Source organism: Cynocephalus volans, chromosome 12, assembly GCF_027409185.1.
Source record: "Cynocephalus volans isolate mCynVol1 chromosome 12, mCynVol1.pri, whole genome shotgun sequence".
Taxonomy (NCBI): Eukaryota; Metazoa; Chordata; class Mammalia; order Dermoptera; family Cynocephalidae; genus Cynocephalus; species Cynocephalus volans.
This window is the reverse complement of record NC_084471.1, coordinates 93,901,725-93,928,511: the sequence shown is the minus strand read 5'-3', so window position 1 is coordinate 93,928,511 and position 26,787 is coordinate 93,901,725. Positions and strand designations below refer to the sequence as shown.

Genomic DNA, 26,787 nt, shown 5'->3' with positions numbered 1-26,787 from the left:
GTGACAATGCACTATAATGTAAAACTTCAGAGCTTTGCTATCCACTTGTCCTTGTGTTGGAGAAATGGACCTAAAACACTCTTCTAGAGAAATCGTGTCTGACCTATTGATATTTCCATGGGTGAATAAGATGGCCACTTTTCTAGGCACAAGTCTTAAATTGGGCTCTACTTGTAGAATTATAAATGAACATATTTCTCAGCTTGTAGATTTATTAATACATTTAGATTTCAAGTTGGAGAAGAAGCAATCTTTATTTGTCAAGCTTCTTAATTTCCATGAAAGGATGATTGCTTTACCCTACTCTTAGATGATTGCTAAAGTAAAGTGTCTTGCCCTTTTATCAATAAAGAGCATCAGTTCTCTGGGATGCTGCAAGAGAACAATCTCGAACTCTCTAGAGGGGTTGGGAGTGCCTACCAAAATCTCGGTTGTGGAAGAACTTTTCATAAATAGTACTGATTCTTGGTAATTCTCTATACAGTTTTAATTTTATGCATTGATCAAATCAACCTTTACAAAATTACATATTGAGACTACATGGCTTGGTCTTGAGCAGAAGTGTTTTAGGTGGATTACACTGTGTCTTGTCAACCACTAATATTCAGAGGCATATGAGAGAAAGTTAGATCTTCTCTAGTAGTGATATTGAGGCATTCTGTGTTATTTCACTCTTGGCTTTGGCCGTTAGAAAGCTTATGGGTGAATTTCTGTCTGCATTCTAGAATCTGCACATGACTTTGTGGTATGAAATTCCTATTCAACTTTACCTATTCATCATTAAAATCTCCTTCAAATACTTCCTATAAATTACCAGGATATAAAGTATTATAATTTTTACTAATGGTAAGTTTCTTTAAATTGCATAACATATATTTTTCTATTTGAAGCTGAATTGTAACTGGCAATAAAAATAAGTTGGATGGGCCGGCCCGTGGCTCACTCGGGAGAGTGTGGTGCTGATAACACCAAGGCCACGGGTTCGGATCCCATATAGGGATGGCCGGTTCGCTCACTGGCTAAGCGTGGTGCTGACAACACCAAGTCAAGGGTTAAGATCCCCTTACCGGTCATCTTTTTAAAAAATAAAATAAAATAAAATAAAAATAAAAATAAGTTGGAGGAGCTTTCACTGAATTAAAATTTTTAATGTTTCATGGCAGGTAATAACCGTTTTCCTCTTTTAAAAATGAGGAAACTGAGACACAAAGAGGTTATATCAGTCACAAAATTAACAAATGAATGGAAGAGAGGAAGTATGAGCATCAGAAACTTAAACACTGATGCTTAAACATTACATTATACCACTTCTGATGAGCAGAGAAATTTTGAAAGACTTGCATTCTGTGGGTGCATCTTCCGAATGTGAGTGAAGAAAAAAAAAGAAAAAAAAAGAAAAGAAATAAATTTGTAGTTGGGTGGAACATTTTCTTAGAATTCGTAAGTAATTTTCTGTATTTTTAAATAAACCTGTTTTAAAATTTATATTGTCTTTATTTTAAAAAATTAGCATAATAAAGTATGAATAGAAATTTCTACAACAAAATTACAATTATAAATTGAGCTATCTTTATAGAATTCTAAATGGATTCATTTCTGAATTTATGGATGCATGTATTTACTTAGATTTTAAATTGGAGAAGTAATGTTTATTTGTAAATTTGATATTATGGAATTGAAAATGATTTTATCTATGATTTTTCCTTAAGTAATATCATCTAATCACCTGGCTTTAAATATCACCTTTATGCTGATGACTTCCAATTCTGTTTTCCAGTTGGGATATTCCTTTTGAATTCCAGACACATATACCCAATTGGCTATTTGATTCAGTCCTTTGATAAGTCAATGTACCTCAAACTTAAGATGGGAACCACAGAACTCTTGCTTTTGCCTCATACCCTACAACAAGCTTCTCTCTCAGCCTTCACCATCTCATTCAACATTCATTGCATTTGGTCATTGGGCTAAAAATCTTGATTCTTCTCTCCCCCTCGTACCTCTCTTCAAATCATCTGGTAAGTCTCATTGGCTCTGCTGCCTTAAAATATCTCAAATTCAGCCACTTGCCATCATTTCAGCTCCTACCTCATGAGTTCATCTACACAACTATTGTCACCTGGACTGCTACAGTATCTTCCCAAATCATCTGCTATTTCTGTCCCATCGGTATTTCCTCCACAGTAACGAGTAAATCAAATTATGACACTATCTTAAGGAAAATCCCTTCGGTGGCTTTCCATTTCAATTGGAAAAAAAGTTTCCTCTTATCCTCAGTCAGGTCACAATTATGTGACCTCTTGAGAAGACTTTCCTGACAAGTTTACCTTAAGTAAAACTCTCCACCCCCTAGTCATTTCCTATCACATTGCCTTAGTTCGTCTTCTCTACAGGACTCTGAAAATATTAACTTACCGGTGTATTATCTGTCTGGGCTTATATGCAGATGAGTGGAGCAGCTTTGAAAGTCTTGTTCACCACTGTGTCTCAGCTGACTGACCAAATGGAAGCCCCGTATTAACAGTATGATCCATACAGGATGTAAAATTGGAGTTGCAATATGGATTACTTTTAATCTGTATAAATTGTTTGTCATATCAATCAATAAAAATCATTATCAATAAGTGCCAAATTACACAATTTACTGTAATTATGTGTTGGTTTTACATAAAGCATTGTGTCCTGATGTCTGGGAATTAATTTTAACCATGTTTGTTAAAATCTAGTATGTTCTGATTAGCTAAATAAGGTAAGTCTTCTTCACATGTTTTCCTGTGGGAAGTATCCAAGTTATTCAGCAAACTTCAGAGGGGCCATAAACATAGAGAGGAGGTCAGAAGGCAGGATTAGAAGGAAAGTATATGATACTAATATATACAATAATTTATGCTACCACTTCATCCAAAGGTTGGATCATCAAGATATGTACAAATAAAAATTCCTCTTTCCTGTGAGTTTGGGTAACATGCATAATATGTTTTTTAAGGTTCGCTGTTGCCTATTGAGGTAGACACAACCAGGAGCTTCCAAGTGTTTTAAAATGTAATAGATTTAAAAATCAAAATAAATACCTTACATATCCCCAAAGGTCACTTCGTCCCACTAATTGATCCGATATCAAATATGTGTTATGTGAAGTTGAAATAAAATAATCACATAATGGATGAGTCATATCTTGATAAACTCTTTTACACTCTTGTTTAAATAGTAGGCATTCAGGTGAATACATGTATCTTGTAAAACCTTCAAATGACATCTGCTGTACTTTCTTAACTGTGAAAAATAAGTCAAAAGATACAGAAATACCATTAGCAATAAAAAAAAATCACATCTCCTTGTAAACTTATTCAGTAGTAGAGCATCTTTCTAAAATATTTGTTTAGAGTTAATATTAATACTATTTCTACTTTTTTGGAAACACATTTTTCTAGTGAATATCCTTAGTTCTTCTATATCAATATTCAATTAGAGAATATAGTATTTAATTATCTCTATTTGTTTTATGTTTTAAAAAAATACATACAGGAAAAGTACATCTATCACAGATCAATAAACTTCAGGAAGCTACATGTCTGGATAACTGGCACTCAGGTCAAAGAACTGACTGTTACAGCACCCCGGAAGCCTTCTCTCTGCTAACTTTCCAGTAACTCCCTCACCCAAGTGTATCCACTGCTCTGGCTCTAAAAACATAGATTAGTTTTCTCTGGTTTTTGCACTTTATATGAATAAATTCAACTCATAGAGTATGTATTTTTTGTGTGTCTAGTTTCTTTTATTCCACATTATGTTTCTAAGATTTATTCCTGTAACTACATGTAGTTAAACATTGCTCATTCCCATTGCTGTGTAGTATTTCATTGTATGAGTATACTTCAACTTATTTATTTACTTTATTCTTGAGTATTTAGATAATTTCCTGTTTGGGACTATTATAAGTAGTGCTGCTAAAAAACACCTGGTATGACTTTTGATGCAAGTATGTATACATTTCCGTTTGGTGCATGCCTAGGAATGGAATTGCTGGATCGCTTGCATTATGATCATCTTTAGTAAATTATCTCTGAGCTTTTTCACTCCAGATAATGTGCACCAGAATTATTGATTTAAGCAGAACACTGGCTCTGAAACCAGACAGTTGTAGTTCAAATCCATTTACTTGTTACATGACTTTGAGCATGCTAGTTAACTTCTCCCTATCTGTGAATGGGAGTAATCATAGACTCTACCCCTATTGTATTAGCTCTAGAAATGTTAGTTGCTGTTGCTGCTGTTGATAGTTGTTTGGCTCAAAAGAAAAGCTGACATGGGTATTCACTTTAGACTTAAGTGTGATCTTTGGCAAGGAATTATATTTCCAGGAATTTATTCTATAGAAGTAGAGACTTGGACAAAGATTGTTGTGCAAGAAGGCTCACACTAGCATTGTTTATAAAAGCAAAATAAATGAGGAGGAAACAAATTAAAGCTCAAAATATGATACAATACTAAGCAGCCATTAAAACTAATGTATCATAAAAAATATATAGTGACGTAAGTGAATGTTTATGACATGTAAAACTGAAAAAGCCAGCATTCAAAATACCATTACAAGAAGAAAATATATAAAATGTTTATAGGCATACAAACCCTCTATTTCAAAATGATGTAAATTTAGGAATATGGAAGCCTATGGAACAAATGCATTGTGCATTGTAACACGAGTGATTCGCATTCATTAATTCTTTTTCCCTGAGCAGTGATTGGCTTTCAGCCCTTTTGAACTATTAAAAATTAAGTAAATAGCTTTAATAACAGAATAGAAAACAAACTCATTTTGTGCCCTTAAGAACTAACAGGTTGAGATGAAGATTAATCTCATAGATTGAGAAAACGTCATTTGGTGCATTTCACATACCAGTGCGGGAAGAGGTTGAGGAACCTGGCAGCATTTGGGACTATTAGATCACAATTCAAATTGGCCCTAATCATTAGACTCTAAAGTGATAAATAATTATGTAAGTGAAATACAAGTTCTTGGCTGTGTATGAGAATATCTGAGGCAGGTGAAGGCTCAAAACACAAAAAGGATGAACAGTATAACATTATAGTTAAAATTCCAAGGTGTCACTGCCCAAATCTCTATATCCCTTTGTATCTTTTAATTTACCAACTGAAGGTAACAGTGCCAAAGTCTTTTCCTTTTTTTGTAATATTCACCAGATCAGTGTTACAGAAAGTGCTTGTCTGTAAACTGGTTGTTTCTGGTCTGCAATGACATAAAGAACTTGAACCAGAACATAAATCAGTTCACTACTTGCTTAGAGAAAGAAAAAAAAAGTCAGCTGAACTTTTCAGGTGTGCTTTTGTTGCTTAACATTCTGGTACAAGCTCCTTATCTTGTTGCAAACCTGAAAAAGGTTAATGGTGCTCAGACTAAACTGTTACTAGCACTGCACTCAGTCATACCACTACAATGCTTAAAACCCTCCAAAATCTTTACGTGGCATTGAGTCATGGAGCCACAATCTTAATTACGGCCTATAATACCGTACATGATTTGATCTCTGCCTGTCTTTCCAACACATCTCTCCCTCATCCTACAAATTCTAACCACACTGTCGTCTTCTGTTCCTTGAATTCTCCAACTCAAATCCAATGCTTCTCTCTGCTGGACCTTAGACTCTTCTCCCATTTTGCCACCTGACATTAATTCTCTATCACCTTCTCTTTATTTTTTTCATAGCACATAACACTCTCCAAAACTAACCTTCTATATACCTAATTATTTATGTCCATCTTCTTCCAGATCCCATCAGGAACGTAATACCTAGTTGCTTTGTTCTCCAATGTATCCCCAGCCCCTAGAATAATACTTGGTTGCCACATATAAATATTTGGATAAAGTATGAATGCATAATTCAATGAAGGGATGAGTTTAACTTTGTAAGAACCCATGTTATATGTTAAACACTGGTAAACTAAATCAACTTTCAAAGGCAGAGTTATGGACTTTCACAACCTCCCTTGGTGTTAACTGAATATTTTGAGCTATTCTATCAGTTAATTTCTATGGGGTTAAACATTGTGCTTTAGCAAATTTTTTTGTGCGCATAATTGTGCAAATATTTTATTTCATTGTTTTTATCGTTTTATTTAAACATGAACATAAATGAAAACATTTGAAGTGTTTCACCCATTGAAGGATGGGACAAAGATCACAAATTGTATGACAGATCATTAGCCTAAATGGTTATTTAATTTAAACCAAATGACTATGCGTTCAAAAACGAAGAAAAAGTGAAACTTTTAAAATATTTATAAAATCCTGTAGCAATTATATTTATAAACAGAGAAGAAATTAGTGATTTTGTAATATTTTCTCCCCTTTCTAGAATTGTTTTCATTTAGCTCATTTAATTTTCATATATATTTTCAATTATATAATGCAAAAAAAATGAAAGATTGCCTATAATTAGGTTTTTATCTTATTCATGAGATCAAGACACTTTTTTTTAATAGGGTTCATGTAACAGAACCCTCGTCTTACTTTTACACCTAAGGTCATTTCTGAACACTTCAGCGAAATGTTATATGGAAGCAGTTAAAAGAAAGGAGCTGGAAGATGCAGTAGGAAAAAATGCCATGGTTACACAGTACAGCTTTCTAAAAGGTACATATACATTCCATAAAATAAAAAAAGTCCCAATATTTTATAATTTCCAGAAGAAATTCGTCCCATACAAAAATTTAAATTTGATAATCATAACTCATAAAAAGTACTTTGCTTATAAATATTCTGACAAAGCTTTGAAATGCAAACATACCTTCATCGATGGGCTCGTATTTCTGAATGATCTCAGAAGCAATAGCTCTACTCATCTCAAATGCATATTGTTCTTGTGTCAGAAATTCAACCAGATCGTTTTCGAAAAGAATTTTCCGGTTTTCAGAATACGTGTTGAAAATCTCAACAATTTCTTCTCTATGTACAATAATTCGATAAATTGATCTAAATTCTTCTATGGTGATTCTTCCTTGTTTCAGCCTGTCATTTTCCTACTAAAAAAAATGACTGGTGGGCTCACATTGCGAGTGTGAAAAATATACAAAACAAATGTTAAAAGTATTCATGTGATATATATATATATATAGCAATTTATACTTGAAAGATAAAACACTGCAGAAACTTACTACTGATTCTTATTGCAAGCGAAATATATAGAACCACATGCAATGATGCCAAAGTTGGGAAAGTTTAGTGAATCATCATTTCTTAAAACCCAGTGGACCACTAGGGGATCGAAAGGGATGTGGGAGAAGATTAGAGTTTCAGATTGTCTTTCAATGACACATTTCATTTTTGTATTCAACTGTATTTCAGTCCTTTCTTAATACTATGCCAGGCAGTGTGTCATCCCATGTCACCAATGTGCGTACTGGACCATAAATGTCAGAGTGAATCAGAGACATTCAAGATTACTGTAAACTTCAGAAGATGTAGCAGTTATGTAACACCTTGAAGACGTGGAGTCGCAGTAATCTCTGAAGGATTTGGGGCAAGGACAAACAAGATGGGTTTCAATAAGAAAGAGGGAATTCCCCGTGCTGTCATGAACAATTCATGTCTGAACTGTATGAGATAAGAGATGGGAAAGTAGGCTGAGGCTAGTTATTAAAAGTCACAGAACCACCGTGAGGTTCTCAGTAGGAAAATGACTAGCAAGAGCAGAAGTTTAGTATGATTAGTTGAGCCTTACCAATTGGAAGAGCTGGAAAACTGCAGGAAAGAGAGCAGAGAAGATTCAAGTGGAAGGTGGTAACTAGACACAAAAGGACAGATCTCAGTGAGATGATGAGGGAGAAGTCAGAAGGATTCAACACATTAAAATTTCAGATGCATGAAAGAGAGAATTTAGGAATGCCTGGAGTGGGAGAGAATTAGAATAACTAGTAGAATAACAGTACCTCTAACAAATAAAAAATTGGAGAATAGAAGTTCAGCTTAGAGGAACACTTAATTTCAAAAGGGGCTTTTTTTTACACTTAACTCTCTAAATTGTAGACAGTTTAAATATAAGAAACGTGTGTTGAAAGGACATTATATTGTGGTGAAAAGCTGACAGAACTTGTAGAAAGATAGAACTGACATCATATTCCATACATCAAAGTGTATGGAACTTTGGAGATATAAATTAAGCTTTTTGAGCTTCCTATTATCAGCAAAATGGGAACAAACAGCACCACATGTGTTATCAGGCGGCTGTGAGGATTGGAGACGTACAGTGAACGGTAGTTCTAGATATCAGTGTATTGTTATGTATCACATACGTCTGCTTCCCTCTCATCATCCAGCCTAGTGTTTCATTTTTTGACAAGTTTGCCTATAAATCATACAGCATTGTAGAACCACTATGGTAAAATAGGAGACAAACATGCTGGAAATGATCTCTCTATTTAATTAGGAAAGTTCAATGGTAGTTACCAGAAAGTTTAATAGGAGGGATCCCAGAAGCAGTCAGAGCTGGGAACCAAATACAAAAATCATCATGTCTGTTCAAAGAGGAACACTAATCTACGCATTTGGAGCAACTTGAAAAAGCAGGGACTGGAATAAAGCACCAAGTGGGAACGAGATGAAGATAAGCTTGAGACAAAAGCTGGGATCTGTGGTTGTCAGATCAAATGTTCAGTCTCCAGTGCTCATTAAACAATAAAAGGAACTTAAAATTGTGTAATCTTAGTACTGTCAAATCTCTTAGTAAACTAACAGGTTCAATTTACTATTTTTAAATTCTGGATTGGAGGTCCATGGAAGTGGATGTTTTAGAATTAAAATAATTTTATTCTAGCTCTATCTCACTCCTAATTTATTATGAGATACATCTTATAAGATCAAGAAAAATCAAAGTACGGCTGCTTGAAAAATTTTGTTACATAAGATTATATAAATTAAAAACTACAGTCTTACCGAATAACAGTGTAAAATAAAATATGCATTATCCAATGAATAATGGAAGTTTTATTACTTTCAAGCAGGGTTTAGCTTGGTCATCTGAAACGTCCTCTGGTAACTTGTTTTGTTTTGTTGTGTTTTCCCAAACAAATCAAAGTTGCCATCTGGGCTGACTAGAGGCACCCAGCTCTTGCCTCTGCCACAAAGAAAGTACAAAACAACAGACAATCGCACAATGAGTGGACTATCTAGGAGAGAACACCAGAACTCAGCAAAGTAGTGAAGAAACTCAGGATCGCAGCACAGAACGAGGACTGAAACACCTGACCAGGATCAGCTTGGAGCCAGGATAGGCTCCTCACCATGCGGGGAAAGGTAAGCAGGAAATCTCCACCAGTGTGCACTCCCACCAGACACCTGGAATCCTGGTTACAAGAGAGCCACACAGACCTTGCAGAACCCAATATAGAAAGCTGCTTGGAGCCCACGCAACTGCATTATTCAGAGAGGGACTTCACACTGAGCCCTTCCATTCCCTGGGACCCAGGCTGCCACAGAACGTCACCACATTGGGATCGGTGCCAACACCATAGCACATTCTGCCCCATGGCTCAATAGCCCCAGCATCTCCACATCCCTAAAGCCCCCTCAATGTCCCATTGCAGAATGACTCTGGCATCTAAACTCCAGGGAACTGGCAATCCAGCACGGTGGGGAGGCCATCCCCCAAAGGGAGCCAATGCACACACTTTCCAGAGCCTGAGAACCAACTGACTGAGGCCTTCTGCCACTGCCAGTAGCCCTGCTGTCTTTAGTGGAGCACACACACACACACCTCTCCTGGGAACACGAAGTTCTGCTCATGGCTCCAGTGATCCTGCCCAAGGTCACTCACTCCAGCTTAAGAGATTCAGAACACCCCAGTGTCTCTCTCAGGAGTCTGAGGTCCTGACCTAGCCCCAGTGATCCTGCCCAGAGTCACCCACTCAATCTGAGAAGCTGCAGAGTGTCCCAGTGCTTCTCCCATGGTTCCATAGTCCCATCTATTTCCCCAGCAAACCCATTCACTCCAGGGGCAGAACTGCCAATTGCCCTAGCACTTCTCCTGGAACCCTAAACTGTGAACTCAACAATCCCCCCAGAGTCACCTACATCAACTGAAAAGTCACTGAGCACATCTCCCAGGGGCTTGAGGTCCTGCCTGCAGCACCAAAATCCCCACCCAGTGGCACCCATTCTACTCAGGAGCTTCCAAGTACCCCAGCACCTTATCCAGGGGCCCAGAAACTAATCTGTCTCCCTGGTGACCCCACCTACCCCAGCGGAGGAGCACCCAATTGCTCCAGCACCTTTCCCATAGGCCTGAGGTCCCACCTGAGACCATGGAAACCCCAACCAGGGTCATTCACTATTGTAGAAAAGCTGCTGAGTGGCCCAGTGCCCCTTCCAAGAGACTGAGGTCATGCTCACCACCCCCCACACCAGCAACCCCACCCAGGGTTTTCCACCCCAGCAATGGAGACACCAAACACTCTAACACTCTCCCACATGACCAGAGTCCTGCCTGATCCCCTCCTCCACCAGAGGAGAAGCTGAATGCTCCAGTACCTACCTCAGGGGCCTGAGTTCCTGCCTGTGTCTCAGAGACCACACCCAATTCAGCAAAAATGCCACCAAACACAGAAATGCCCCCCTGGGGGCCCAAGGTCCCACCCAAAGCCTCTGTGACCCTGCCCACTCTAGCGGAGGAGCCATCAAGCACCCCCGCATTCCTTCAAGGAGCCTAAGGATCTCTCCATGGCCCCAGTGACCCTGCCCACTCCAGTGGAGGTATCATGGAGCACCTAAGTGCTTTTTCCAGGGGACTGAGAACACACCCTTGGCCCCAGCTACCCCATTTACTCCAGGAGAAAATCTTCCAAGGTCCTGAGGACCCCTCCCACAGGCCCGAAACTTGGCCTGCCTGGGGCCTGCTCCCACCAGTGACCCTACACCTCTGGACATATGAGCTACCATGCACCTGTGCATGCCCCTCCAGGGCTTCAGGGCCAGCCTGTGTGGCAGCTCTTGCCCTCAGAAAAGCTGTGTGACAGCCTCTACAAGGCCACTGAGGCCCTTACAGACAACTCTGATGTTGAATACAGTTGAAATAATCACAAGGAGGGCCAACCCCGTGGCGCACTTGGGAGAGTGCAGCGCTGGGAGCGTAGCAGTGTTCCCGCCGCAGGTTCAGATCCTATATAAGGATGGCTGGTGCACTCACTGGCTGAGCGCAGTGCGGCCGGTCACAAAAAATGACAAAAAAAAGAAAAGAAAAAGAAATAATCACAAGGAGACATATACTGTGCTCACCCAGAACCAACCCTAAAACACCCTACCCAACTGATACTATAGAACACAATAGGAAAAAGTCTTTCCCTACAAAAACTACTCCAGAAAATTAGAGGACTCTGTTCCAAAAGATGCTCTGATATCAATGTAGAAATACAAGAAACATGAACAAAACAAAACCCAAAAAACACAAAAACATGACATCTCCAAAGGAACACAATAATGCTCTAGTACCAGACCCCAAGGAAAATAAAAATCTATGAAATGCCTGAAAAGGAATTCAAAGTAATGCTCTTAAGGAAACTCCATGAGCTGCAAGAGAATAAAGATAGGCAATCCAACAAAATCAGAAAAACAATTCATGATCTGAATAAGAAATTCAAAAGAGTAGGATATCATTAAAAAAATAACCAAGCAGAAATCATAGAACTGAAGAGTTTATTAAATTAAATAAAAAATACAGCCAAAATCTTAAGCAACAGGATAAAACAAGCAGAAGAAAAAAATTCTGAACTTAAAGACAGGTCTTTTGAAATAACCCTGTCAGACAAAAAAGAAAAGAAGAAAAAAAGAATGAATAAACCCTATGAGATTTATGGAATAGTTTTAAGCATGTAAACTTTTGCATTATGGGTGTTCCAGAGGAGAAGAGGAGGGAAGAGGCATCAAAACCTTTGTTAACAAAATAATAGCTGAAAATTCTCAAGTTTTTGGAGAGATATGAACTTCCAGATCCAAGGAGCTCAAAGTTCCCCAAATAGATTTAACCCAAAATGTCCTTTTCAAGACATATTGTTTTCAAATTGTCAAAAGTCAAAGACAAAGAGAAAATCCTAAAAACAGAAAAGGAATAGCATGAAGTCACTTATAAGGAAGTCCTCATCAGACTAAAGTAACAAAGAATATGCAAAACAAGAATAAATCAATTAACAAAATGTCAGGAGTAAGTTCACAACTTTCAATAACAACCTTGGATGCAAAAGGATTAAATTCCCCATTTAAAAGATATTGACTGGGTGAATGAATTAAAAATAAGACCCAACTATATGCCACCTACAAGAAATTCATTTCACCTGTAAAGACACACACAGACTAAAAGTGAAGGAATAAAGAAAGATATTCCACACAAATATAAACCAAATGAAATAATAAATGAACAGGAGTAGCTATACTTATATCAGATAAAATAGACTTTAAATAAAAAACTATAAAAAGAGACAAACAAGGTTATCGTACAGTGACAAAGGCTGTGTTCTAACCAACGGAGCTAACTGGGGATAAAGGGATCCATTCAGCAAGAGGATATAACAATTACAAATATATATGCACCCAACATTGGAGTACTCAGATACATAAGGCAAAAATAAATTGATCTAAAGAAAGAGATAGACACAAGACAATAATAGCTGGTGACTTTAACACTCTACTTTCCGAATTGGGCAGATCATCTATACAAAAAAAATCAACAAAGAAACATTGAATTTAAACTGCATTATAGTTCAAATGGACTTAATAGACATTTACAGAGCATTTCATCTAACAACTGCAAAATATACATTTTTTTCCACCAGCACATGGATTATTCTCCAGGATAAACCACATGTTAGGCCACAAAGCAAGTTTCAACAAATTTTTAAAAATTAAAACTATGTCAAGTATCTTTTCTGACCACAACAGAATAAAACTAAAAATCAATTAACAAGGCAACTTTGGAAACTATACAAATACTTGGAAATTAAATAAGCAATATGTTCCTAAATAACCAATGACTCAAAAAAGAAATTACAAAGGAAATCAAAAAATTCCTGAAATAAATGAAAATAGAAACACAACGTACCAAAACCTATGGGATACTGTAAAATCAGTAGTCAGAGGGAAGTTTATAGCAATTAGTGCTACAACAAAAACATAAAAAGATTTCAATTAAATAACCTAATGTTGTACCTCAAAGAACTAGAAAAGCAAGAACCATCCAATCCCAAAATTTATAAACAGAAAGAAATAATAAAGATCAGAGCAGAACTAAATAAAATAGATACCAAAAAAAGATATGAAAGATCAACAAAACAAAAAGTTTGTTTTTGAAAAGATAAACAAAATTGACAAATCATTATTTAGATTAGCTAAGAAAAAAGAGAGAAAGACCAAATAAATAAATTCAGAAATGAAGTAAAGGATATTATAATGTACAAAGAAATACAAAGAATCATTAGAAATAATTATGAACAACTATGTGCCAACAAATTGGAAAACCTAGAGGAAATGGATACATTTCTAGAAAAATACAGCCTTCCAAGACTGAACCAAGAAGAAATAGATAACCTAAACAGACCAATAATGCATAATGAAATGAGTAATCAGATTGAATCAGTAATCAGCAGTCCCCCAACAAAGAAAATTCCAGAACCAGATGGTTTCACGGCTGAATTCGATCAAACTTTTAAAGAAGATTTAATACCAATTCTTCTCAAACTATTCTAAAAAACTACAGAAGAGGAAAGTTTTCCAAACTCATTTTATGATGCCAGCATCAGCCTGATATCAAAATCAGATGACAGAACAAAAATAGAAAACCACATGCCAATATCAATTATTATAGATACAAAAATTCTCAATAAAATACTGGCAACCAGAAGTCAACAGCACAACCAAAAAATTATACACTATAATCAAGTGGGATTTATCCCAGGGATGCAAAGAGGGTTCAAAATTATAAATCAATAAATTTGATGCACCACATCAACAAAATGAAGGAGGGGAACCATATAACCATCTCTCTAGATGCAGAAAAAGCACTTAATAAAATTCAACATTCCTTCATGATAAAAACTCTCAACAATTAGGGATAAAAGGAAAGTATAACAACACAGCAAAAGCTAGATATGACAAAATTCCAGCTAACATCATACTGAATGGGGAAAAGTTGAAAGCTTTTCCTCTAAGAACAAGAAGAAGTCAAAAATGCCCACTTTCCCCACTCTTCTTTAACATAATACTACAAATCCTAGCCAAAGATATTACACAAGAAGAAGAAATAAAGAGCATCCAAACTGGAAAATAGGAAGTCAAATTGTCCCTGTTTGCAGATGACATGATCTTATATGTAGAAAAATCTAAGACTCTCCCAAAACCTCTTAGAGGTGACAGATGAACACAGTAAAGGTGCAGGTTACAAAATTGACATACAGAAATCAGTCACATTTCTATACACCAACAATGAACTAGCTGAATAAGTAGTCAAGAAAGCAATCCCATTTACAATAGCCACAGAAAAATTAAATTCCTAGGAATAAATTTAACCTAGTAGGTGATAGATCTCTACAAGGAAAATGATAAAATACTGATTAAAAAATTAAAGAAGACACCAAAAAATGGAAAAACAACAATGGTCATGGAATGGAAGAGCTAATATTGCCAAAATGACCATACTACCCAAAGTGTTCTACAAATTCAATGCAATCCCTATCAAAACACCAATGACATTCTTCACAGAAACAGAAAAACAATCCTAAAATTTATATGCAACCACAAAAGACCCTGAATAGCCAAAATGATCCTAAACAAAAAGAACAAAGCTGGAGGTATCACACTACCTGGCTTCAAAATATACTACAAAGCTATAGTAATCAAAACAGCACTGTACCAGTATAAAAACAATCTCTCACCATATACCAGAATCAACTCAAAATGGATTAAAGATTTAAATGTAAGACCTGAAAGTATAAAACTAGAAGAAAACATGGGGGAAAAACTTCAAGACTTTAGTCTGAGCAAAAATATTATGGAGAAGACTTCTAAAGCATAGGCAACAAAAGCAAAAAGAGACGAATGGATAACAACAAACCTAAAAGCTCCTGCACAGCAAAGAAAACAACAGAGTGAAAAGGCAACCAACAGAATGGGAAAAAATATTTGCAAACTATGCATCCAACAAAGGATTAATAGCCAAAATACGCAAGGAACTCAAACAACTCAATAGCAAGAAAACAAATCATCCAATAAGAAAATGGGCAAATGAACAGAATAGACATTTCTCAAAAGAAGACATACTAATGGATGACAGGTATGTGAAAAAATGCTCAACATCACTAATCATCAGGGAAATGCAAATCAAAAACACAATGAGATGTCATCTCACTACAGTTAGAATGTTATCAGAAAGACAGAAAACAAATGCTGACAGAGATTAAGAGAAAGTGGAACTCTCATATACTGTTGGTGGGAATTAAATTAGTATGACCATTGTGGAAAACTGTGTGGAGGTTCCTCAAATAACTAAAAATAGAACTACTACATGATCAAGCAATCTCACTACTGGGTATATATCCAGAGGAAAAGAAATCAGTATATCGAAGAGATATTTGCATTCCCATGTTTATTGCAGTACTAGTAACAACAGCCAAGATATGGAATCAACCTAGGTATCCATTGAGAGATGAATGGATAAAGAAAATGTTGTACTTATACACAATGGAATACTACTCAGCCGTAAAAAAGAATGAAATCCTGTCACTTGCAGCAACATGAATGAGCCCAGAAGGTATTATGTTGAGTGAGATAAGTTAGGCACAGAAAGATAAATACCACATGTTCTCACCCATATGTGGGCACTAAAAAAGAAGTCAAGCTTATAGAAGTAGAGAATAGAATTGTGGTTACTAAAGGCTGGGAAGGGGAAGGGGGATAAGAAGATGTCATTGATGTTTTTCCTCCTTGCATCTCACGCATCAGGTGCTCTGAATTTGTTGTGGTACAGATACTAAACTATGTCTTGCTATGCTACAGGCTGTTCTTTCTGTCTGGAATACTTCCTCTTTTTCTTTTTAATTTACTAATTTCTACTAATCCTTGAAAAACTGTCACCTCCTCTAGAAGTCTTCCCCAGGTCTCTCGGTGTCTCTTCCGCAGACTGTGTTAGATGCCCCTTCTCTGGGTTCTAATGAGACTCCACAACTACTTCTTCATTGGGTATATTACACTGGAATGAAAGGCTTTTTGTACATCTCTTCTCGAACTGCCTCAGGCAGTGATTACTGTATTCTCAGTACTTGAAAGGGTGCCTGACTGAAGGTATTTGAAACGTGGTCTACCACCTAAACAATTTCATGAAATTGATGGAATTGTACATTTAAGCAATAATTAAATAAAAGAACTAAATATCTCCCTAGATTTAAGGAGATAAGATATTTTAAAACACATATTACATAAAATATGCAAAATCTGAGGCCCAACTTAGGGTATACCACCCCTTTTTAAAAGGTTACATATTAATCACTCGCAAGCACAACATAAAAAAAGAGTAACAAAACAATTTTTCTCCTGTTTAAAAAAAAAAAAAAGAAGTTCCTTAAGTGGTTATTCTTTTCAAGGTATTACAAAAAGAACTTTCCCAAACAACTCATTCGATGTTTGTGTGCATTTAGAAATATGTCTATACCTTCAGACCATTAATTCCATGAAGGCAGATACTTTCTTTCTTTTATTCCCTTGTCTAGTACCGGACCTACCCTAGAGTAGGAGCTTAATGATTATATGTTTAAATGAATGATTGAATAAATGAGGATGAAATAACATATTAAATAATTCTATTGGTAGTCACACTGATAGCACACTTTCAGAAAACAGAATGAAGTCTTTTCATGTTGTCATCATTTCAATTGCTCAGTTTGCTAGTAAAAATGTAAAATGTTACTGAAAATAAATGATGTCATGAGAAAGCTGATTTATCAAAACACAGAATTTACTTTTAACGTAAGATTTAGCATTTCAAATTGATTGTCTCTGAAATTGTGCTAAAAATAAAGCATTCGAAATATATTATAGGAGATGATATGACTTGCACCTTCTGTTTTCCCAAATTCTGACCCTAGTTTAAACTATTTGGCAGCTTTGTCTTTTTCCTTTTCTTCCTAACCAATATGTAAGTAAGATAGATACTATACTGGGTATTAAGGATGCAAAGTTAATATGGTCAGTGCTCTCCAGGAGCCTATAGTCTAGAAAGGGAAAGTAGACATGGAAGTGTTTCATCCTTGAAACTTTACAGACAACAAACACACTAAAGTAAGCTAAGCAATTCTTCCTGGTGGGTCAAAAGAGAGTTTTTATAGAAGAAGTGATGCCGGAGCTGAGTCTTAAAAGATGGAGAGGAAGATGTTTGCCTAAAAGTGGGGTGGAAACGGGATCATTCTAGTTGTTTGGGTCAGAGTAAATGAACACAAAGGTATGAAACAGAAGAGTGTGATGAGAGAGGATACTGGGGAAGCTGTGGTGAGTAACAGGGCAGGAGTCACAGTGGGGTCCTAGAGGCCCTTGGATACCACGCTGAGGAGCTTGAACTACATCCTGAAACAAGGGAGTCACTGATGAGCTTTAAGGAGAGAAATCATATAGATTTTTGTCTTAGATCACTCTGGCAGCTGTAGAGAAGGTAGATGTTGGAATTAAAAGGCAAGAAACTAGTCCGTAGGGCTTTTCAAAGTTTAATGTACATATGAGTCACCTAGGAACTTGTTAAAATGCAGAGTCAGCTTGGATATGTCCAGATTTTGCATTTCTAAAAAGTTCTCAAGAGGCTGGCCCGTGGCTCACTCAGTATAGTGCGGTGCTGATAACACCAAGGCCACGGGTTCAGATCCTATATAGGGATGGCCGGTTTGCTCACTGGCTGAGCGTGGTGCTGACAACACCAAGCCAAGGGTTGAGATCCCCTTACCGGTCATCTTTTAAATAAATAAATAAATAAATAAATAAATAAAAATAAAAAGCTCTCAAGGATGCCCAAGACATTAGTCTGAGAACCACACTTTGAGTAGCTTGTGGTTTGCGAGCAACTGACTTGTTTAGCAAGATCGAACTAAAAAGATTTGAAAATTTGACATCAAGATGAAGTAAGAAGAAGATTCTGAAAATTTCTCTGATTTCTGGCTTGGATAACTGCGAGAACGATCCTACCATCATCAAGAAAAGAAACAGAAGACAGACAGTGCTGGAGGGGAAAACGTTTGAAAAACACTAAATTTGAAGTATCTCTGGGACATCTAAGCTGAGACAGCTAGTAGGCAATTGGTTGGGGGTAGGGATAAAGGAAAGTGGTGTGTAATAGAAGAAAATACAGGAATTCTGAAGTCGGACAGACCCCAGACTAAGTTCCCACTGCGATGTGAGATGAACCAATTATATCAACATTCTTATCCTCAGTAGCCTTGTGTGTGAAAAGAAGCTAATAATAATTTCCTTCAATAGTTATTAAGATAACTTGTGCAAAACTTAACCAGTGCCTAGAATATGGCAGATTTATGACTTCATTGTTCGAGATACAAATCTTGGAACTTGTTCCTATTTAAATAGTGAGTAGTTGAAGCCATTGAGTGGCAATAAAATTGCTCAGGAAGAGTTTGCAAAGTAAAAAGAAAGGAAATAAAGAACTCGACTTTAAGAGGAGAGCAGAAGAAAGGATGCTTGCAGGACAGATGAAGAAGGAACAGTCAGATTTTAAAAGAAAATTAGGAGTAATGTTATAGAAATCAGGAAAGGGAGAATTTTAAGGAAAGAAGGATAAATAAAATGCACGGAGAAGCTAACCAGTGGATTTAACATTTTAGATATAAAGAGGTTTTCAAGGCAGGTGTGAAAGCAAAACTCATTGCAATGGATCATTGAAAAAGTGGAGAAAGAAATGTAAAAAATTCGTTTAGTTTATCTCCTACAAGAGAAAATGTAACATGTAAAGGACACGGTGCTCCTAGTCTTTATTTTTTAGCTGAGACTAAAAAAGAGTTAAGATTGTGGAGGGGCAACTAAGTAGGAAACCATAAACTTGAGGTGAAACCAAACAGAATGTAAGTGGGTACATTGATTCCAGGTGGAAGGTCCAAGGGCAGAGGCGGTGGAGGAGCAATTCCCTTCTCTCTGGCTGATAACTTCCAATCCATTCTACACTGTTGCCAGTTTACTTATCCTAAAATATGTAATATTTCCCTACTCAAAAAATTTGAATAGCTACCCATTGCCTACAAGCAGGAAACCAAAGTTCCATGGTCTACCATTCAATGCTTCCATTGTCTGGCCCTAACTGACATTGTTTGCCACCACTCCCCTTCATAAACCCTGTACTCCAAGTCATATTTGATAACTTGTTAGTCTCCAAGCACCACTTGCAAGTACTTCACACATATTGCTTCTCATTCCTTAATGTCCAGCAGGATTGCCACCTCTAGCACTGCATCTTCTACAAAAGCCCAAGTCAAATAGAGTTTCTTCTCAGATTCCCTGTTAGTATTACCCACGAGATTTATTATAACCTACTTATAAATAGTAATTTCTGCACTTCTTTTCCTACCTAAGAGAACACTTTATTCATCTTTTACCATCCACAGTTTCTAACAGAGTGTCATGCACATACTATAGATTTAATAATGGTTGTTAATTGCTTAGCAAATTTGGTGACTTAAGGTAAGTCCTATAATAACAATTCTTGAAATGTAAAAGGATACTATTTCATCCTCAGCCAACAATCAAAAGTGTAAGTTTAGATGAGCTATATGTATTGAAACAACATGTGATATTTCCTATAAAATACTTTAAGTGCTATAAATTAAAGACTACTGCATGATAAAACCTTTAAAGATTTTTTTAGTAAAATGTTAAAAATAAACTTAGGGAACTGCTGCTCAAGCCATGACTCAATAGTTAATCTTATGGAGAAAAGTTCAGAATATACTGCCAAGATCATAAAGTTATATGTTTTTTACTTAAATTCACAGTAAAAAGTCACCTTGTAAGAAAATTAATGCATGTCAGAATTTATGTCAGCTCCTTAGGAAATCAATAAATGTAATGCAATTTCCTATATTTTTTGAACAATCATAATTGATGCACTTTCAACTAATATGAGTATTTACTGAGTGCCTGTTTCTTGCAATGCCTGGTACTAGATATATCCATATATAATATCTTATTTAATATTTGGAACAATTCTGTGAGAAAACTATATTAGTAATCCCATTCTACAGATTAAGAAATTTGTTCACAGAGATTTTTGGCACACCTGTGATCTTCTAGAGCAAGGAATCTCCATGCCCTGAGACGCTGGAAGATTTTGGTCACCAAAGTAAGATTTATTATGACTCATTTTATTTACTCCAGCAAAAGGTAGACCCATGAAGTGTGGAAAGTTGAAGCAAAAAAAAAAAAAATGTTTAAGAAGCTTAATCTTCAGCCATCCACAAAATTCAGTTAACCAATACATCTTCCCTAAGCATTCAATTTAATCAACATTTTAATGCATATATGGCAATTTAGCCTAAGGCAACAAAGTATCTATTAGAGGGCCTACCATTATTTTAATAGATACAAATAGTTTATCATAATTATCATCCTTGTTTATATGTAATTTATGCTTCTAAAGTACTCGAGGTCATTTTAAAGAGGTTTCTGAGGTATTTTAACCAAACTCTACCCCTCTAATTTTTATAATTAGTGTTGTTTCCATAGCCACTCCAAAAGGTTTTGCTAAACAAAATAGACTTGCAGCCCAGCCCATGTCCAAATATCATAAATTTCAGTTAGTGAGCCATTTCTGTGATTTCACTACTGTTGAGCATTCTGCATAATGCTCATAAATATGGCATATATTTTACTCAATTCAACCTCAGATACCACTATCTTGAAGAAACAAATTCAGAGCAACTTGATCCTCACTATTTACAAGATTTACAGGATTTCACATTTGATACAGATTTTAATATATTGCTTCCTACCTCTACGTTATGTTGAATGTGAATCGTATTAAATCAGGAAGCACGAAGCCTTGGGAAAGGCTATTGGGAAAGGTATTTCCCTTTGGGAAATACCATTGGGAGGAAAATCCTACATGTAAAGGTCTTTCACAAAAACTCATGTTCTTCAAATGTGGTATTAGACATGAATTGATTAAAATCCTGATAGCTTATGGCAGCACGCTCTACTTGGATTAATAGAAAGAACACTGAAACTTTTGTTTTTCACTGCAGTCTCCTGAGAAGCACAACTTTTCTTTTTTGAACCTCCTCTTTGTGTTTTGTAAACTTGGGGCTAAATCTTATTGAGAGAAGTGGCTGTTGGGAGACAATTTTCCATGGGTCTCTCATGTTTCTATAGTTTTCTGAGCAGACTGCCTTTTCTCAGGACTAGCTTTGCAAAGATGTTTATATAACAAACAGCTTTGATAAAGATAGAGTGTCCTTCCAGAGGAAGAAGCAAGTTTGTTTTGATTACTGTAGTTTTTAATAGATTTTGAAATTAGGAATTGTGATGCCTCCAGCTTTGTTCTTCTTCAAGATGGTTTTGGCTATTCAGGGTCTTTTTAGGTCCAATATGAATAATAATTGTTTTTTCTATATCTGTAAAAAGAATGCCATTGGAATTTTGATAGGGATTGCATTGAATCTGTAAATGGCCTTGGGTAGTACAGACATACTAACATAGGATGTCTTTCCATTTATTTGTGTTTTTTTAAAATTTTTCATCAATGTTTCATAGTTTTGATATGCAAGTTTTTCACGTACTTGATTAAGTTTATTCCTAAATATTTTATTCTTTTTGATGCTGATATAAATGAATTGCTTTCTTGAATTCTTTTTCTGATAGTTCATTGTTAGTGTATAAAAATGCAACTGATTTTTTGCACATTGATTTTATATCCTGCCACATTACTAATTTGTTTGTTCCAACAGGTTTTTGGCAATCTTTAGGATTTTCTACATATAAGGTCATGTGATCTATGAAAGGAATAATTTTACTTCTGCCTTTCCAATTTGAATGCCTTTATTTCTTTTTCTTAACTGATTGTTCTGGCTAGGACTTCTATGTGAATAGAAGTTTCGAAAGTGAACATCTTTGCTTTGTTTCAGATCTTAGAAGAAAATCTTTCAAGTTTTCACCATTGAGTTTGATGTTAACTTTGGGCTTTTAAAGTGCTGTTGAATTTGGTTTGTTAGTATTTTGTTGAGAAATTTTGCATCTGTGTTTATCAGGGATATTGGCCTGTAGTTTTCTTTTCTTGTGGTATCTTTGTCCAGCTTTAGTGTCAGGCTGATGCTGGACTTATAAAATGGGATTGGAAATGTTCTCTTTCTATTTTTTGGAAGTATTTTAGAAGTATTTGTATTAAATTTATTTAAATTTTTGGTAACATTCACCTGTGAAGTCATTTGGTCCTGGGCTTTTCTTTATTAGGAGGTTTTTCTTACTGATTCAAGTCCTTATTTGTTATTGGTCTGTTCAACCTTCTTGATTCAGTCTTGGTAAGGTTCATGTTTCTAGGAATTTCTCCGTTTCTTCTAGGTTTGCCAGTTTGACTGTTCATAATAATTCCCTATCATCTATGTTATTTCTGTGGGATAAGTTGTAATGTCTTCTCTTTTATTTCTGGTTTTATTTTTGAGTCTTATCTCTAGTTTTTCTTGTCTTTCTAAGGGTTTGCCAATTTTATTTTTTCAGAAAAACACCTCAGTTCTATTTGTTTCATTGTTTTTTTCATTTCTATTTCATTTATTTCTGTGCTAATCTTCATTATTTCCTTCCTTCTACTAACTTTGGGCTTAGTTTTTCCTCCTATTTCTTCTGTAAGTCACTGACATCCAATGCAATCACCAATACATTATTTATATGATTTTGATCTGTTTATTCAACTAATCCTAGACCTGGTGTGATTATTCCTGCGTACTCAGGAAATTGTTCTAACCTGATAACTGGTATTATTTCAAATTTTATGAGCAACTAATGTTGCCTTCTACCTAAATTTTCTTTATCTTGAATGTAAATATAGTTTGCATAATTCTTTGCTTTCATTCTTGAGACTAATTTTTCATGTGTATTTTCTACAGAAAGCATACAAGTAGCTATCAACATTTACTTATATTGAATTAAGTCCTTCCTAGGGTGGGATAGGCAGGGGTGTATAGCATCTCACCTTAAAAATATGTTTCACGTGAATATTACTGCATCGAATATCTAATTTTTCAAGTAATTGCTGAGTTTTTTCTAGGTTAATTTTTCCACCTCTAAAGTCATCCCGAACCTTCGACAAAAACCACGTATGAAGAACAAAAAAGTTAAGGAAATTCACACAGAAAGTCATTGAGTATTTAAAATTCCTAAAGAAATATTTCATCTCTCTTTACTGTACTTATTTTTATTTTTAAAGAATAGTCTATTTTGTGCCTAAAATACATGACAAGATAATTGTATGACAAATAACACTTAAAACAAAATCAAGTAGTTACTGTTCTGTAGTAAACAGCACAATAAAAATACTTAGAAAGAACAAAAATATAAAAATAAAAATTGGAGAAATAAAGTTATTATTCCAGTAATAGATTGAGACATTATTACACTCTATTGCCTAAAGGCATGTACTTGGGAGGTAACTGGGCTTCAAGATCCCCCTCTTACTTGAAACTGACCTCTCTCAGTTTCAGTTTCCTCATCTAGAAAGGTGGGCAAATTAATATTTAATCTTAGAGAAAGAGGGAGCATTAAATGAGTTCATAATATGTCATTGAACACAGTTTCTGCTATTGAGTGTTCACTAAATAGTAACCATGACTGATATAATTATTACTACATTAGTCAAATGTCCAGCTACATATACACCCAAAAAGCAACATTTTAAGTACCATCAAAAAGGGTTAAAAATACCATGGTGAGTGTATGCTTGGTAGGAAAGATAAAACTAAAACAATCAAGCTTACTTATTACATACAGATAAACTATAAAAATTAGGACACTTCAATTTAAAAACCAAAGGTTACGGTGAAATAATATGACAATCTATAAAATCATGAAAGATACAGATAAAATTTGCTCAAAATTCCACTCAATTTCAGATTGTTAGGACCAATGAGCAGCCTTTACATTTAATGGCTCTGACAATATGGCAAAGCTCATGCTCTTATAAGAAAAAGATTCAAGAATCTAGGGAAATTCAGAAAAGTTCAAGACACATGTTGGAAGGAAGCAGTTCCTACTTAAATGAGAGGGACTTAAGTTCAGGACTCTTCAAATGAAAAGAATAAGAGAGTCAAGTAAAGGGGATAAATTGACAGAAAGAAGAGAAAAGAGGAACAGAAAGGACTTATGAATGGATATTTCGTTTCCATTCTTTCATGACCTGTCGTGCTGTTTCTACTTGCATAGAAGTCTCCCCCTATTACGTGTTGTCACAGATTCCAAATGTAGTTAACTCTACACCTTTGCTGGAAAGAAATTTCTTGATCTTCAGTTGCCACCATCACCACTTTTCTAGGGAGAAAGCAGAAAACACACAGTGGTTTGTGGCCTTTATTTTTTGTAGCTAGCTCACATTTAAATCCCACAGAAACAGCAGGCAAGATGTAGTCCCAGCAGTACCCTGCCCTTGAAACCTTTTGGCTCCTTGCTTACGTTCTGACCACCCCCGACCCACAATGTTTATAAATGCAGCATCCTCTGCTGTCTGCCATTTTTCATGAACTGCCATTGTATCTCATTTTATTTTACTGTTTGGTTTAAACCCTTCAAACCTTTTATCATAATGTGCTTCCAATGGGTTTGGGCAGCTATTCCGAGGGCCTCAGGACAAATCACGCCATTGTGATACCTGAAGGTGCAAAGGGCTCTCAACCCCTCTCTCGAGAAACTCTGGGCTGCTTCTTCAGGTCCCTGACAAGACATAGTGCACACAGAGACATACCACTTTCAAAGAAGACTGTTCAGGAGGCTAATTTCTTAATATCTTCAACATATGTCCAGTTGGTTAGCTAGGCACCATGCTGTCAGGTGACTGTCATTTTTTTTTTCTTTTGGTCTGAACATCCATTGTGATATCATCAAATGCTCCACACTTCATAGAAAAAGCTTCTTTATGACTTCACGAAGAGACTCAGAGCTTGGCAGGCTACCTGTTTGCATGAGTGGACATAGTAATCTCAAGCTTGAATGTTTAACACCTTGATGGGAAGGGTGTCTCATGGGATGTTTTCTCATCCTTTGAACACTCTTTATTTCAGAAGCTTTGCTTCTGCTGCAACTAGACATGACACTTAGCGTTCTGAGTAGGAAAGAGAAAGAAAGAGTGATTCGCGGACTGTTAATACAGGCTCCTCCAGGGGAATTTGTGAATGCCTTCGATGATCTCTGTCTGCTCATCCGTGATGAAAAACTTATGCACCATCAAGGTGAGTGTGCAGGTCACCAACACTGCCAAAAGTATTCTGTACCGATCTGCATTGATGGAAACCCAGTACTCTTGTCTCACCACAATGTGATGGGTGACTACCGATTTTTTGACCATCAAAGCAAACTTTCTTTCAAATTTGACCTGCTTCAAAATCAGCTGAGAGACATCCAAAGTCACGGTATCATTCGGAATGAGACAGAATACCTGAGAAATGTTGTCTTGTGTGGCTTAAAACTGTATGTGAACGACCACTATCCAATGGGAAATTGCAATGTGCTGAGAAAAACCATTAAGAATAAGGAGTTCTTGATAGCTTGCATTGAGGATCACAACTATGAAACAGGAGATTGCTGGAATGGTCTTTGGAAATCTAAATGGATTTTCCAAATAAACCCATTTCTAACTCAAGTAACAGGAAGAATTTTTGTTCAGGCTCACTTCTTCAGGTGTGTCAACCTTCATATTGAAATCTCCAAAGACCTGAAAGAAAGCTTGGAAGTAGTTAACCAAGCTCAACTGGCTGTGAGTTTTGCAAGGCTTGTGGAAGAGCAGGAAAACAAATTTCAAGCTGCAGTTCTCGAAGAATTACAGGAGTTATCAAATGAAGCCCTGAGAAAAATAATACGAAGGGATCTTCCTGTGACCCGCACTCGTATTGACTGGCAGAGGATCCTCTCGGACTTAAATCTGGTGATGTATCCTAAACTAGGATATGTCATTTACTCAAGAAGTGTGTTGTGCAACTGGATTATATAAAGGATTGCTCCTGGTAATTGTTTTGATCTCACTTGGTTGTGTTTCTGGGGAATGGTAACTTTCCTAAAGTTGAGCAACCCCTAGAGAGGTCTATCACTTGGCCATTGCAAGTTTATATAGAGAAAATGGTAACAAGTAATTTTATTCAGGGAATATTTACCAATAAGGCAAGAAAGAGTGGAGTAAATGTGGTTGGTAGTGGTTACCATCATAAAGGTAGAGTCATTTGTGGGAAACTAAAATAGCAGTATAGAATGTGGCACTCCAGAAATATTACAGAGGTGGCCGGGGTTAAGACTGTCTGTGTGTGTGTGCGTGTGTGCGTGTGTGTGTGTGTGTGTGTGTGTGTGTGTGACCTCCCAAGCTTGTGTAGTGAAACTCTTGTGAAATTATCACTATAAACACAAGTGCTTACTTCATAACATGTCTCATGCTACATGTTTTGCATATGATTTTTTATCATTAGTCTGGCGCTAACACTGTTTCTGCTTTACACAAGAAGCACCTACGATTTCAAGTTGTTTAAGTTATCCAGACACATAATGTCTAAGTCCATTTGGGCTGC

At 36.2% G+C, this 26,787-nt stretch overlaps 2 protein-coding genes across 2 annotated transcripts in view; one reads left to right on the top strand and one right to left on the bottom strand.

The window, feature by feature from the left end:
* The window catches only part of PLCZ1 (phospholipase C zeta 1), a 53,877-nt gene extending 30,529 nt beyond the window's left edge, over nt 1–23,348 (bottom strand). The window contains exons 1-3 of the mRNA XM_063076256.1: nt 23,220–23,348; nt 6,807–7,038; nt 3,072–3,273 (exon numbers count right to left, since the gene is read on the bottom strand). Of these exons, the coding sequence (XP_062932326.1) occupies nt 3,072–3,273; nt 6,807–6,861 (257 nt within the window). The 5' untranslated portion in view covers nt 6,862–7,038; nt 23,220–23,348. The remainder of the gene's footprint in view (nt 1–3,071; nt 3,274–6,806; nt 7,039–23,219) is intronic.
* A 1,974-nt stretch (nt 23,349–25,322) lies between these two features.
* Nucleotides 25,323–26,222, top strand: CAPZA3 (capping actin protein of muscle Z-line subunit alpha 3). The gene has a single exon (XM_063115528.1). It carries the CDS (start codon nt 25,323–25,325, stop codon nt 26,220–26,222), a length of 900 nt encoding a protein of 299 aa, XP_062971598.1.
* The last annotated feature ends 565 nt before the right edge of the window (nt 26,223–26,787 follow it).

Coding starts and splice junctions, on each gene's coding strand:
- CAPZA3 (XM_063115528.1), top strand. CDS start 25,323: ATGACACTTAGCGTTCTGAGTAGGAAAGAGAAAGAAAGAGTGATTCGC.